The sequence below is a fragment of the Terrapene carolina genome, unplaced genomic scaffold, assembly GCF_002925995.2.
Source record: "Terrapene carolina triunguis isolate 2854851 unplaced genomic scaffold, T_m_triunguis-2.0 Scaffold67, whole genome shotgun sequence".
In the NCBI taxonomy this organism is placed as follows: Eukaryota; Metazoa; Chordata; order Testudines; family Emydidae; genus Terrapene; species Terrapene triunguis.
In genome coordinates this window covers 2,111,958-2,126,383 of record NW_020664418.1, presented here as the reverse complement: position 1 = coordinate 2,126,383, position 14,426 = coordinate 2,111,958, and the positions used below count along the sequence as shown (strand labels likewise).

Genomic DNA, 14,426 nt, shown 5'->3' with positions numbered 1-14,426 from the left:
GCAAAGAGCAGCAAAACATCCCCCCCAGAGACTGATGGAAAGAAACAGTGCCCTGCTGGGAGACAGCTAGATTGGCCAGAGTTAAGGCTAAGATTCTGTCACTCATATTTTTAGTAAAAGTCACAGACAGGTCACGGGCAATAAAGAAAAATTCACAGAAGCCCGTGACCTATCTGTGACTTTTACTAAAAATATGCATGACAAAATGGGGAGCTGCAGGCTCCCCACATCACCCAGGGGGCCTGGATCAGTGATGCAGGGTCCCCACACTGCCCGCGGTGGCTCCAAGCTCAGGGCATCCTGGCCGCCTGCGGCAGCTCTGAGCTCCGGGGTACCTGGCTGCCTGCGGCAGCTCTGAACTCTGGGGTACCCTGGCAGCTCTGTGGCAGCTCCGTGCTCTAGGGTGCTCATGGTGGCTCTGTGGCGCCTGCAGAGGCTGGGACTTCCTGGGAGCCTCACTGCCTGCAGTGCCCAGGAGTTTGAGGTCTCCCCACCGCCTTGGAGCTCCAGACACCCCTGGCTCCACCCTGTCTTGGAGCTGCCTGCTGGGCATCCCTGCCTCCCTCTGCAGCTGGGAGCTTGGGTCCCCACAGTTTCCAGCCGCCAGGGGCAGCGGGGGACCCTACAGCTCTCAGGATGTCTAGGTTATGAAGGACATTGAGGTCCCTAAAGCCATGTTGGGGTCGTGGGGAGTTAGGGCATGTCTGGGTTAAAGAGTATGGTGCCTCCAGCAATCCATGGCCACCAAGAATGGAGATGTTGGAAGATGAAAAACGGCCAACTCCCCAAACACTATGGGTGGGTAATGTTATATGGGACATGTCTGGGGCCAGAACCTCAACTTCCACTGCTGATGCAGGTTTACTTTGCTCAGCATTTGACGGAACGGGTGACCTCTTCAGCGCCGTGTTGACAGTAACATGAACTAACAGAGTTGCAGAAGATATATTAAAAAACCTCCACCTACAAAAACATGATTTATTTTGTAATAAATCTCCTTCTGTTTTGTTTTTGATGGGAGATGATGGCTCTGGGATCTGAGGGGCTGGGAGACAGCTCGAGACAGTTCAAATTCCTCCCCCAGGTGCTATCAATTAATGCCTTCATTAAACACCAAGATCAAAGGCAGCCAAAGCTGGAGCATGATGGAACAACAGAGTTCAGCTCCATGAAGTCACCCACAAGTGGTGACAACTTCAAAAGGGGCTGGATAGTGTTGCACCAGCAGGACATGAAAATGGCAGAGCTGCCCGTGAATGGAGGGAATGAGAGAGAGGGCTCTTCCTGGGTCCCCCAGTCCATCATGGGATGAAAAGCAGGGGGACAACCATGGCCAAGTGGACTTCAGCACACGTGCTTCATAGAGAAGCCACATGACCTAGTTGCCAGAAAGCCACCCCTTGAGCAGCAGCTCAAGGGCCAAACCCTGGAGTCAATAGCACATCGCCTGTTGATGTCACTGACAGCCTCGAGTGCTCCTAGTGGAGTAGAGGGAGGGAGAGGGAGAAGAGACGGAAAGGGCTTTGGGAAGAAGGCAAAAATTGCTCATCTGAGGTTTCCAAGGAGAATCTTACCTAAAGCACAGTCTTCCCCCGACACCACTCCTCCGGTAGCATCTCAGCTCTGCTCTCGCAGGCTCCATGCTCCCTCAGTCAATCCTGGCCTTCCCTGCACTGCTCCAAGATTATTCATTTGTTTCTATTCAGAGCACCTAGGGATCCTGCAGAGGGACCAGGCGCCCACGGGGCTTGGCGCTGCACAAACACAGAACCAAAAGATGGTGCCTGCCCTAAAGAGCTGACAATCTAAGTAACACTCTTCAAACTTGATTGCAAAGGGATCGCTCTCTCCTGCAGGTGAGATTTCTTCTCCAGGTTCACTTGGCATCTGGAGCATACCAAACAGACAAACCCTAAACAGATGAATTCTGGGTCCTTGCCTGTTCTGAAAAAGCACCAAAGCTGATCTAGAAAGACATGTTTTCCTTTTAAAATTCCTTGGTGGAATTCAAACCTCTGCACCAGCTCTGTATGTGTTCTTATCTGTAGTCAGCTCTCTTTGGCAGGCAAGGTAACCCAGATTTGGTAAAACAAACATGTGCTTCACCCAGGTGAAAACATGATCCCCGCAAGCTCTGATGAAGCACAGAGCAGGAACTAGTGCCTCTAGCGATGGATCCCTTAGACAGACCCTGGCAGTCCAGGGATGCATCCGAGTGAAATGCAGCATGTGATCTTCACTTCAGAAGCGGCTGCTGTTGATCAGCTGGCACAAGGCACGAGAGTTGCTGTCTATTACAAGATAGTCACCACCTGCCACAGCAGAACTTCTGATGGGACGCTTGCAGCTCCCATCCACATGGCATCCTTCTGTTCCACCTCCATGAGCCATACTCCCTTGCCATGACTACCCTGCAGGAGCCCCTATGCTGCAGCTATTCCATTTCTATCAGCTCTGCCACAGCTACTGTTATGCCACCTGTGAGTCCCTTACACACCAAGAGACTGGTTGTCAGTGGGAACGGTGGGTGCTCAGTGCACTGAAAGTCAGACCCTCGCTGTGCATGCATTCACTGCCCCCCTTCTTCCACCCAACACCCACTCACCCCTGCACTCCCATGCACACTGCACACACATCCTAGGAGCATTCCCCCAGGCCAAACGCCTGCATGCAAAGACCTGCCATTGCTTTCACACTGGTTTCTAATTTCATGCCTACAATCAATGGCCAGTGCCAAACTGCAGGTACAGCTGATAGAATTCTAACATCTGGCTCCCTGATCGCACCTGTAAATGGGTTAGAATTGATTGCACCTATGCGTATAGGCCATGTTCAGTCTTCATAAGCATTTCCCCTAGTGTCCAGTAATGTACACGCAACACTGACACACACAAATCTGTAACTGCAGCTAGTCCACACAACACAACCTCAAGAATGTTTTATTTAGTTTAGTTAGACCCTTTCAGATAAATTTAGTAGATACTAGCATCTAGTTTGAGTGTCATTGGAGAGCAAAATGCACGGGCAGGGTCAGGGCCGGCTCCAGCATTTTTGCCGCCCCAAGCGGCGAAGAGGAAAAAAAATTAACAACAACAAAAAAGCCGCGATTGGTGGCACTTCGGCGGCTGCTCTACCGTGCCGCTTCATTCTTCGGCGGCAATTCGGCGGCCAATCCTTCCCTCCGAGAGGGACTGAGGGACCCGCTGCTGAATTGCCGCCGAAGACCTGGACGTGCCGCCCCCTTCCATGGGCCGCCCCAAGTACCAGCTTGCTGCGCTGGTGCCTGGAGCCGGTCCTGGGCAGTGTGAAAATCCAGTGTACATTAAAGTGCTGCCCTTGATCTAAGCCACAGTGGTACATGCGAGATCCCATCGAGTGACCTGCAGAGTTTCCTACCCCAGACACATAGTGAGGCAAAGGACCAGCACTCTAGAGCCAGGAATAGGGCAGCAGGCACTGAGGGTACATCTGCACAGCAAGCAGGATCCCATGCCAGCAAGTCTTAGAGCCCAGCTCTACAGCCTCCGGCTTGTGCTACAGCACTAAAAATAGAGGTGCACCATCTTGGGGGGGAGCTCAGGCTCTGAAGATGAGGGATGGGGGTGGGCTTCAGAGCTTGGGTTCCATCCCCATCCCCAACATCTACACAGCTGGTTTTAGTGCAATAGTGTGAGCCCTGCAAGGCCTGTGATCTGAGACTTGCTGCCATGGGCTCCTGCTTGCTATGTAGATGTATTCTCAGCAAGCTTCTGCCACTAAACTCTCCCGCAACAATCCTTAGCCCTGCCTGCAGCATCCTCTGCTATTCTAGTCTGGAGCCCTCACTCAGCTCTGCTGTTGAACCTCACTTTTCATTTGTAACTGTTCTAATCCTGGACTCCCCCAAAGGCTGCACCCTGGCCTAAATCAGCCCTTGCTAGCCTGCTCCCTGTGCCAGTGGGAGGGGACTTTTGATGCTGATTTCCAGGGACTCTGCTGAGGCCTCCCAACACATTTTGCTTGTGACTTACACAAATTATTTGAAGTTGGATCTAGCAAAGTAAACGGCATGGCAGGATATTGAATTTCCTATTGTCATTGTGCATAGTGCATCAAATCGCCTGATTCTACAGGATGGGCGTCTTGCAAATGCCTACAACCATAGTGACATTTGCCTTTGCAGAGCGGTCTGTTGAGGTGTGGATGCACCAGGAAGCTCAGGAGGAAAAGGGATATTTGACTAGCTAAAAGAGCAGCACTCGAATCTAGTTCAGCAACAGCAAACCCCATCTCCAAGGCAGGGATGTTCAGATCTACTGCAAGTTTGGCAGGAGATTCCAGTCTGGGATTTTCCTGCAACTGTCTCAGATGAAAAGTGTGTACTTGGCTAAGCATTTCCAGGCAATGAGCAGCAGAGTCACATGTGCAGCTCTCATCAGGTTTCTGAAGTGTCGTCCTTCTGCAAAGCTGCCTTAAGCTTCTGATACGCACAGTCCATTCACTGTCCCATGCGCTTTTGTGGCACTCATAGCTTAGAAGTGGTACAAAAAGAAACAAAATTTTATCATTATGGTTACTTTAATTTATAGAGCAAATCAAACTCCTTCAGGACAAATCTGTTTGTACTTCAAAAGAAACTTTCTGAAGTCTGAGTCAGCAAAACTCTTTGGTAGGTGCTTCACTTTAAGCATGTGCTTAAGTTTCACTGACTTGACTTGGGGCCAGAATTTGTAAGTATTAGAATGTATATATGTTCAAGAAGGGTGAGAGTTAAGGTTGCTTTGAGAAGCTTGGGCCAATCCTGATGTAATTGAAATCTGGAGTTTTGAAACATCTTCAGTGGTGCCAAAATTGGGCTGCTCAACTCAAAGTTTCTATGTGGTGGGGAGATTAAAATCTCAGCTCTAATGTTTGCATTCGCCAGCTTTATTCCACATTGGCTGTGGCTTTCCTGGGAGCCAGTGTATGTCAGCGTGAGCATTTGGGTGAAATCTGCTTTACCAAGCAAGTACCTTTTTACTCAGAGAGGCCACTCTGCATAGTCCATTCTCAGTGGGCATTGTGCACAGAACAGAAATGTGAGCACCTGGCAACCCCTTAATTCATAAAACATTAATTGGATCAATACCATCTTTCAATTGCATGCACTGCTATTTATAAGTTACTGGGTAAACAATACCATGTAATTGCATAGAGTTCCTACAGGGGCTAGTTCCATAATTAACATCATAATTGTCCATGTAATAGCAGTCCTGGAACTTCCACTGTACATTAATGGCTGATATATCCCTCCCTCTGCCACATAAAGCCTTTTGAAGGAAGACTTCCATTGACTTCAACTGGCATTGGATCAGGCCCATAGCATCTTCCCAGAGTTAAACTCATGGCAGTTCCCCAAGGTTTTTTTATAGGAGGGCAAATCTGGTTCTTTCCCAACTCACCAGAGCTTCGGGACGGAGATCGCAAACCAGAGGTACCCAAGAGAGAGAAATGCCACAATGCAGGGACCAAACCTGAACCTCAGATCTAAACACTGTCAGACTTTGGGGAGTTCCAAATCTGAGATCAACAAAATCCCTCTCTCTTCAATGGAACAAGCCAGGACCTCAGATGGGAGGGGGAATGTGGGAAAAGTTTTGTTCTGACCTCAACAGCTCAGGCTCCACTGTAGGTCATTTATTCCCTAAAAGGGTGAACACAGAATCTACAGTCTGAGCAAAAAACTCACAGGGCCATATCTTCAGCTGGTGTAAAGCAACAGAGCACCATTCTCTTCAATGGAGTTACACCAATTTACACCAGCCATGCCCCGGGCCATCAAGGTCCACATGTGGGTGGAAAGATGAAGGAGGAAATTCTGGTTATTGAGGGCCTGCTGCAAATACTGGTATAGTTGAGGCTCACATTCTGGACCTCACAGTATGACAAGTCAATGCACTGAGTGGCTTCTAAAGCTTGCTGCTGACTGAAGTGACATTGACAACAAACCAGTGCGTCCCTAAGTGCAGCTAGTTCTGGGGTGCAGTCTCCGTGTTCCTCTGCACCTAGGAAACAGGCATCCATAGCCCTTGTAAGGCACCCCAGGAGCCTCCACCCACGGGGCAAAATGGATTTGTAATGAATCACAGCTGGCAATGCTGCACTAGTTGGTGGCACCCAGGCCCCTCCCCCAGCTGAAAGCTGGCCTCATTTCGGGATCCCGGAGATGATAGAAACAGTTCCCATTCGGCTGTGTCACTGGGTTACAATCAGCAGGAGAATGATGGTGGTTGCATAGTAAGTTTTCCCATGGATTTCAGTGTCTTGTATCAAGTTCTCCTAGCACTTTGGTTCCCCGCCGAGACACACTGCTAAGAGCTGTTACATCTTCCACATGGTGGAGATTTTAATTAGGCACATGTCATGTAACATGGGTGCCCCTCCCTCTTTGCTTCCAGGCTTTCACAGCTAACAGGTGGCACTGCCTATTCCAGGGGTGCACACAGCTTGAAGCTTGCAGATGTGCCCTAACCGTAGGCCCTTGTTTCTAGCTGGGTATGAAGAATAAGGTGCAGAGGGGGATGCTGGCTCTGTCGATACCCAGAATGCTCTGCCAGCTCAAAGCGGGGCTGATGTCTGAATCCTGGGCACAACTGCAAAGATTTAGGCCTTCCTGCATATAGACTGCTCCAGCTGGGAGGGGAAGGCTGTTTGTGCATTCGTCACCAGTTTTCTCTCACCTGTTATTTGATCTTGTTACAGAATGGCCCTCTGCTAACCCAGCCCTGACTAAGACTGCTAGAGAGGGTGGACATGGGAGAGAAGGGGTTCTGGCTGTGTGGGAGGGGTGAGAGGTGTGGGGGGAGAGACCGAGAGAGAAGTGTGTGCACATGTGCAGATAATGGCACCAGAAAACCCTTCTGGGCTCTTGCTTTTGACTTAATAAACATCCAAGGGGAAAAAATGCTATAAAAGCCAAATAGCAACCCCCTCTCCCTGCACTAGGCTCCGGTGTGTGTGTGCATGTGTGTGTGTGTGTGTGTCACAGCGGAACGTTTCTACACCTGCCAGTGTCTCATGCACCTTGGTGAATGAGCTCTAGTTGGCACAGTCAGACAGCAAGTGCCAGGCTGGTGCCCATTGAGATGGCTCCTTTGCCAAAGTGGTGTCACCAGCGTCATTAGCACTGAGCATAAGAAAACCTATTGGGGCGGGTGCTGTTAATTCTCCTCCAATGACAGCACCCGCCCCCTTCTTCTGCCCAAGATCAACACATCACATGGGGCCTGCTTTAATGACATCACCGGTCAAGCTCTGAGTTCATGGGAGAACTGGGGGCTGATACGAGCCTCGCTCCTTGCTCTTAGGCAGGCGCCTCCTGAACTGAAGCACTTGGATGGCTTTGAAGGGATCCATCGATGTATTTATATATTTACATATGTCTGTGCAGAGCCCAGTTCCATGGCTTCTGGGCATGGCGGCAAGGATGAAAATGAACATAAAAGAGTCACCGGCAGAGATAACCAGTTTAAAGCATTGATGAGAACCATCCTCCTCCTTCTCCCAATTGCAGAATCCGCAGCACTCTGCAAATGTCCACAAGTTAATGCTCCCAGCAGCCCCTGGAAGGCAGGTATTGCCTAGACTTGGTTAGACTTTCCCAGCAGAATGTTTTTCTGCACAACTACACAATCAGAGAGAGGGTTTTTTCTAATGTAAAATAAGAAGGTAGCAGGGACAAATGGTCAGAGCACAGATCTGGGATTCATGAATGCCCCAAGTTATAATCCCTGCTTTGACACTCACTTCCTCTGTGACTGTGGGAACGACACTTAACAGCTCTGTTCCTCACTTCTTCGCCTGCCTCTCAGGGCTCTGAGGATCACTGGATAGTGGACGTGATGGACTTTGGATAGGGAAAGCACTACCTGTGTTTCAAGTGCTACTCTGCAAAGTGGCCACTGCTTTCTGAAATGGAGCTTCAGTGTGTTTATTTGACCAGGATTATCTGCTAGTAACGTGACATGGAGAGGTCACTCTGCTTGTGCAGTACCTGGAGCTCTTTGAGATGGATGTCCCCTCGGGGGCTTCACTCCAGGTGCGCCCCATGTGGCTTTGATCAGAGTTTTGGTAGCAGTGCCTGTTCACCCTGTGCCCTACACATCCTCATGCCCAGCAGCAAGGGTATATAGGGCTGCACGAGGGTATATAGGGCTGCACGGAAGAACCACCCTCAATTCCTTCTCATCTGCCAAGTCCCGCAGAGCAAACTCTGAAGCAGACGATGGGTAGTGGAGCTCCCACATCTCAAAGAACTCCAGTTACTGCATAGCGTGAGTAACCCCTCCTCCTTCTTTGAGTAGCGTCCCTATGGGAGCTCCGCTGCAGGTGACTTCCCAGCAGTATCCTCATCAGGAGGAGGGAGAACTGGAGCGGAGTCCAGTACTGGACACGACTCCATTCCCAAGGGCAGCATTTGATCTAGAAGAATGAACTACCACACAGGGTTTGGAAGAGGTACATATTGACAGTGCAGATCTCAGCATGGGGCACATTCAAGTAATGCCATAGAGATAGATAGCAAGTTTGTGCAATGGACTGGCACTTTAGGACAAGGTTGTGTATTGGCAGATTCATAACAAGAAATAACACGTCCAGAAATCCCCCTAGAGAGTCTCTGGGTGAAGATTTTGGACCTGTCAGCAATTGAGATGAACAGCCTGGGAGACTTTTTAAAAGACTTGGTTCTGTTTGATGGGGTTTCAGGAAAAACAATGGAAGATGGAGGACTTGGCTGATGTAAAATTCAGAGGACATTTTCAGTAGATACTTAGGTATGGACAAACTGTTAGGTATGGAAAAACACCTTCAGCAGTAACTAGAATTCTTCGAGACATTTGTCCCTGTGGATTCTCCATGAGCTACTCCTTTGGTTTGGAGTTCTCTCTGCAGGACTTCACATGTGAGAAGAAACCGAAGGTGATTTGCCTGCGCAGCCCTATATATCCTCAGTATGGGACATGAAGAGGTGCAGGTGCATGCATGGATCCAATGGGCACTGCTACCAAAAATCTGTGATCAAAGGAGCATGGGGCACATACACACCTGAAGTGGAGCACCCATAAGGGACTCTACTCAAAGAAAAACTCTGAGATTAATAATCCTACTTCTTCTTCGGGCTGGAAAACTGGGACCAGTTTTAACCTGCTGAAAGTTGTCTGCAAAGGAAAAAGAAAACGGGCATATGCCTTTTTTTATTTTCATTTGTAGATTGTCTTTAAAATACCATCAATGTCTTTGGGATGGCTTCTTTGCTGACTACAGTGGAGCTCCATCTATTTACAGCAGCTGAGGATCTGAGCCAACCCTTCACCTTGGAACATGACTGTGATGTTTGGTGGTGAAGGGCTTGCATTGCAATGTACTTCTCATCTTCCTGTATGAAGTACTGTTGGCTTTACCCAAAAAAGCTATTCGAAAGAACATTTAAACAGAGATGGCAGCAGCTAGCCCTCAGAACGGCAGCATGTATAACCATTAAGGCACCAATCCTGAAATGTGGGGTGATGCCTGTGTCTGCATGGAATCCAATGGAGCATTACAGAATCTGGGCCTAAACTACGGGAAAATAGAGAGGGGAAGAGACGGGCACTGTCAACATAGAAATAATATTAATCTTATCCTGTTACTAATTACACCTTTGATTACTGCAAACAAATAGTTTTAACATCTAACTTACTCTTCACCCTTTAAGTTCTGTTTTCCTGTTGCTGTCACTCAGCTTGGGCCTTGAAACTAGATGAATCAGTTTCACTGTAAGTTTACAGTTGTTTTCCTTCTCTGATCCTCCAGCCCTACCACAATGCTCTTGTTTGTGGGTTTCCAATGGTTCAGACAATGGTTTAATTCCCATGCCAAACCTCCTTCCATTGAATTACAGAACAACAAAAACCCAAACATTTCTATTCATATTTTGTTCCTACAGACACACACACACATAATGTAGGCCTCACCTAAGTTGACAGTGTCCCTTTAAACAGTCTGCAGGCTGTGGAAAGTCCAGAGTTTAAATTCAGAACCTCATCCCAGTAACATAGGCTATGAAAATGTGCACTATGCATCAGGCCACAAGAAGGAAAAATGTGATACATTCTCAGCAACACAGCCATCTTTACTACGGACCACAGGAGTTCAAAAAACAACCTTAGTTAACAAGAGACCTAGTCGCTAACAAAACATCATGCTATTGGACATACAAGAGAGGCCAATCACAATCACCAGAATAAAACGGTAACCAAAAAAAACAAAACCTAACAGCAGTGCTAAATGCATTGTGGGAAATGCTCTGTAGCAAACCTATATTGGCAACATCAGTGAGTGTCAATATGTATGTGTGCACGCATATGTGCGGTTTCCTTTTGCCTTTAAAAGAAGTAAAAAGGATGTCCGGCTTTCACACAGCTCCAGTGTTTCTTGCACTTTTTTTTTAAAGGGGAAAAAATCATTTTGTTCCAAGAACTGTGTGCAATAAAGTGTTTCTCCAGGTATAGAAACAAGGACAGTTAACAAAACAATCTTCTCTGCAACATCTTTGCAAGTTGCCTCCTTCCCCCATCCACACTCCCCACGCCGCCTGGAAATCTCTGGCTTATCCTTCAGTAAATCCCAAATTTAGATTGTACGAGGGAGAGGGAAAATAATGTATTGTTGCTGCTGCTTCATTGTGATTTTTTTCTACTCACTCTTCCTCCCTCCCCACAAAATATTGACTTTCAAAAATCCTATTCCAGCTACTGCTCCCCCCAAGGCTGTGAGGTCTCCTGTGCTCCACCCTCATCTCTTGCAGTCATAAAAACCAAGTCTTGATGTGTCTTTGGTTAAAAAAAAAAAAAAAACACAAACAAGTAATACACAGCCTAGTGTGATCCTATTCCACCCTGGGGATGTCTGATGAGAGGGTGTCTGAGTAGGAAGGAAGCATTGGAGACGAGCTGTTTGCTCAGTGGAAGTTGAGTTCCTCTAGTTTACCCTGTCCATTCCCCTCCTTTCATACTGTGGTTGCTGGCCCATACTGGAACAAAAGAGGGGATGTCTCTTTGATTCGGACATAGAACCGCCCCTCAGGCCAGGCGTTGTGGAGAGAGAGGGGTAAGAAGTCGTCAGGCAGCCACTGCTCGGTGTCGTCTGACACGAACACTAGTCCAAAGTGATCCAGCTGATCCTCGCTGTAGCAGAAGGCATCCACGTTGCCCAGCACATTCCGGGAGACCTCATTCATCTCCAGCACCACCAGCTTCACCACCTCTTCTGCTGACATCTTGGTGGTGACGTGCAGCTGTGGAAAGAGGGGGCAGAGAGAGATGGTCAGCGGGGAATAAGAGAACTGGGAGGTGTCACAAGCCCGCAGGCATGAACCAGTGCATCTTGGGCAGATCCCTTGCAAATGAAAGGACTTAGGGACCTAGCCCCAATCCTGCAAACGCTTGGACACAATGTGAAGCATGTGCAGGATCAGGGCCCTAGCTGGGGGCTAATTCTGTCCTTCCTTGTCCTTATGACAGTCTGATGGGGACTGCCCTCTGAATTTTAAATCACTGACAAGCAGCTAACCTCCTCTCAGCTTGGGGCTGTCAACTACTGTGGGTATGTCTACATTGCGAGTTGGCGGTGTCATGGCCAGCTCGAGGATACATGCCCATGCTAGCTCTGATCTAGCTAGTGCGCTAAGCACTGAGGGTAGCCATGGTGGCGAGAGCAGTGCGAGGGGCTAGCCACCTCCAGTACGTGCTTACTGTCTTGGATGGTGATGGACATGGGGCAGCCACTTTGGGGGTGACCCTGTAGTGTTAGTGCACCAGCTGGATCAGAGATAGCATGAGTACGTCACCTTGTGCTGGACATGACCTCTCTAGCTCCAAGTGCAGACCTACCCTGTCAGAGGCACGGGCCGGTCCTGAAGGTTTGAAGCAGGCAGCTATTCCCATCACCACGGGGGGCCAAGCTCCCGTTTCCTTTGGCACACTCATGAGAGCTATGCGCAACACCCCGCAGTGTGGTGCGGTGCAGCTCCTCAGCCAGCCAGTGGGGCTAAGCTACCTTGTGCAGCTGAGCACCCAGCCCTGTGTTTTTAGCCTGGCTTCCTTGGGGACAGCAGAAAATGCTTTAAAGCAGGCACGTCCTGCGTTTGCACCACCAAAAGCCATACCAGGCAACTGGGCAGACCCCCAGGGGCAGGCTCAGTTTGCACAGAAAGTGATGGTAATTTTTAAAATGAAAAATAAACTTGAAGAGTCACATTATCCTCTGCTTGTAAAGTCCCTGCTAGATAAATAGAGAGCACTCGTTATCTGCCCTCGCTCGAGGGCCAGAAAAACCTGCAGACATCAGTGCTGTCCTTCTCTGCAGTTACAAGGGCAGGAGCGGCAAAGGCTGCTCTGTCAGACCCATCGCTTTCCCAGAAGCGTGAAAGAGACACTTTCACAGGGAAAGAGGCTCCATGTCTTGAAGGGAGGAAGGAAGCCCGTGCCAGAGAAGGGCCAGAGCGAGGGACAGAACACAGCCCTTCCCTGCTCAGACTTGGGAGAGACTGAGGCTGGAGGAGTGGAGTAAGCCTGTGCATGGGAGGGCAGAGGGATACGGCAGGCTGAAGTCAGTTGATGGAGAAAGCCAGAAAGGGTCATTTGGAGCGGGATTCAAAGATGGGGAGGAAACTGTCCTTACAGTGAAGGGAGGGTGGTCCCACTTCCGTAAGCAAGAGCAGACTAGTTGCCAACTTCTTCAAAGCAAGAGAGGAGAAGACCCTTCTTCCTTCTCCCCACACAGGGGCCCCCTGCTGATAGCACAGCTACTCGGCCCTGGAGGCTGAGGGAAGGGAGGGGCTAGCTACACAGGATCAACTGGGTGAGGGGAGGTGACCCAGGATAAAGAGCAGGAAGGCTGGGTGAGGGGACGGTGACCCAGGATAAAGAGCGGGAATGCTGGGGAAGGAGACGGTGACCCAGGATAAGCCATGGGATCACTGCAAGGGATGTTGACCCAGGATACACTGTGGGAATGGTGACCCAAGAGAACATATTGCATTGCATCTAACTGTCGAATGAAACAACTCTCTAGTGGCCCAGAAAGGAGGGTGTGGACTATGGAGTGCTGAAACATTAGAGGAGGGGAGGGAGGGAGGGAAGACGCATGCCCCTATCAAAATGAGCTCCCTGGACACAGGGTTTCTGCACCGGCCAGCATCTCCATCAACCCCAGCTTCTGGCAAGGCCACACACATTGGGAATGGCACAGGCCTGTCTACCTGGCCTTTGCTCCTTAACTCTCCTGCCATCTCTAGCACCAAATCAGCCGCACTGGCGCAGTGAAGGTGGGGTACTGCTGCCGACACAGTGGGTGCCAGCTCCTGTCATCTTGGCCTGCTGGGACGTCAGTGGCCATGCTGCACTGTGGAGCAGCGCTGATGGCAGCGGCAATAGCAGAAAATATTAAGGAGAAAAGCTTCAGTGGGAAGGTTGGACAGAGGCAATATTCTCAGGCCTAGGGGCAAAGAGCCCCCTCATCGAGTGTTCCCCCAAGCCCTATTTACATCGTCAAAGCTGGGCTTTATTGTTGCTGTTTGGAGCAGATTTTCCAGCTGCCCTGGGGGCACGGTGATACCTTAACGCTGGTCTCGTTGGACAGTCCGGTTTCATACTGAGCACAGACCCGTAAGGTGGCTGAGCCTGGCTTCTTCCCTCGGTTCGCTATGTATCCCAGCTCTGGTGGCTCCTGGAAGGTGCGAGTCCACTCCACTGAGCGTGTCCGGAAGACAGGCTCAGAGCTTTCAACAGCCTGGCTGTGCTCGGGGCTGAAAGCTGAGCCAGTGTCCAGCCTGAGCAAGCTGCACTGGCCCGTCGTCCTGGTTTCTGTCGGGGAGCTATCGACGGAGCCAGGACAGGACTTCCTGGCCACCTGGAAGAGGGGCTTGGGGAAATCCAAGCTGCTAGTGCGGACGCAGTAGGCCTGACGCTTCTCTGTGATGCGGAGGAGCTCAATCTGCCGGCTAGGGAGGACAAAGTCGCTGTCATACAGCTCTGGGGGTGGCTGGGGTTCCTCTGGGAGCAGCGGTGGGGCTTTGAGTTCATGGCTCTGCAGGACATCAGGGGCACTGTCCCTCAGGGTTCGGGCAATTTTTCTGCCACAGCACTCAGGCCCCAAGGAGTAAACCAGGTCCAGCTCCTTGGGGCTTTGGGCCCTGCTGGAATCATAGTCACTGTCTGTAGCCAGGAACACCTCCGACGAGCCCTCCTCATCTGAGATCCCGTGGGAATCTGCTGGGAGTGAAAAGGAAGAGGAGGGTCACCATTTCTCTGAGTCAATGCAAAAGGCCAGTGAAGCTGTCTGAGCATGATTTGGAGTCCAGGCAGCAAAAGCCAGAAGGCATCACCCCCCTACTGCGGGCTGAGATATTTGTGTCTCTACCTGGGTAA

The 14,426-nt window shown here is 49.9% G+C and overlaps 1 protein-coding gene across 1 annotated transcript in view; it reads right to left on the bottom strand.

Moving 5' to 3' along the window:
- Positions 1-10,122: 10,122 nt before the first annotated feature.
- LOC112105904 (ankyrin repeat and fibronectin type-III domain-containing protein 1-like) overlaps positions 10,123-14,426 on the bottom strand; it is a 29,070-nt gene continuing 24,766 nt past the window's right edge. The window contains exons 17-18 of the mRNA XM_026648484.2: positions 13,615-14,267; positions 10,123-11,293 (exon numbers count right to left, since the gene is read on the bottom strand). Coding sequence (XP_026504269.1) covers positions 11,006-11,293; positions 13,615-14,267 — 941 coding nt within the window. The 3' untranslated portion in view covers positions 10,123-11,005. The remainder of the gene's footprint in view (positions 11,294-13,614; positions 14,268-14,426) is intronic.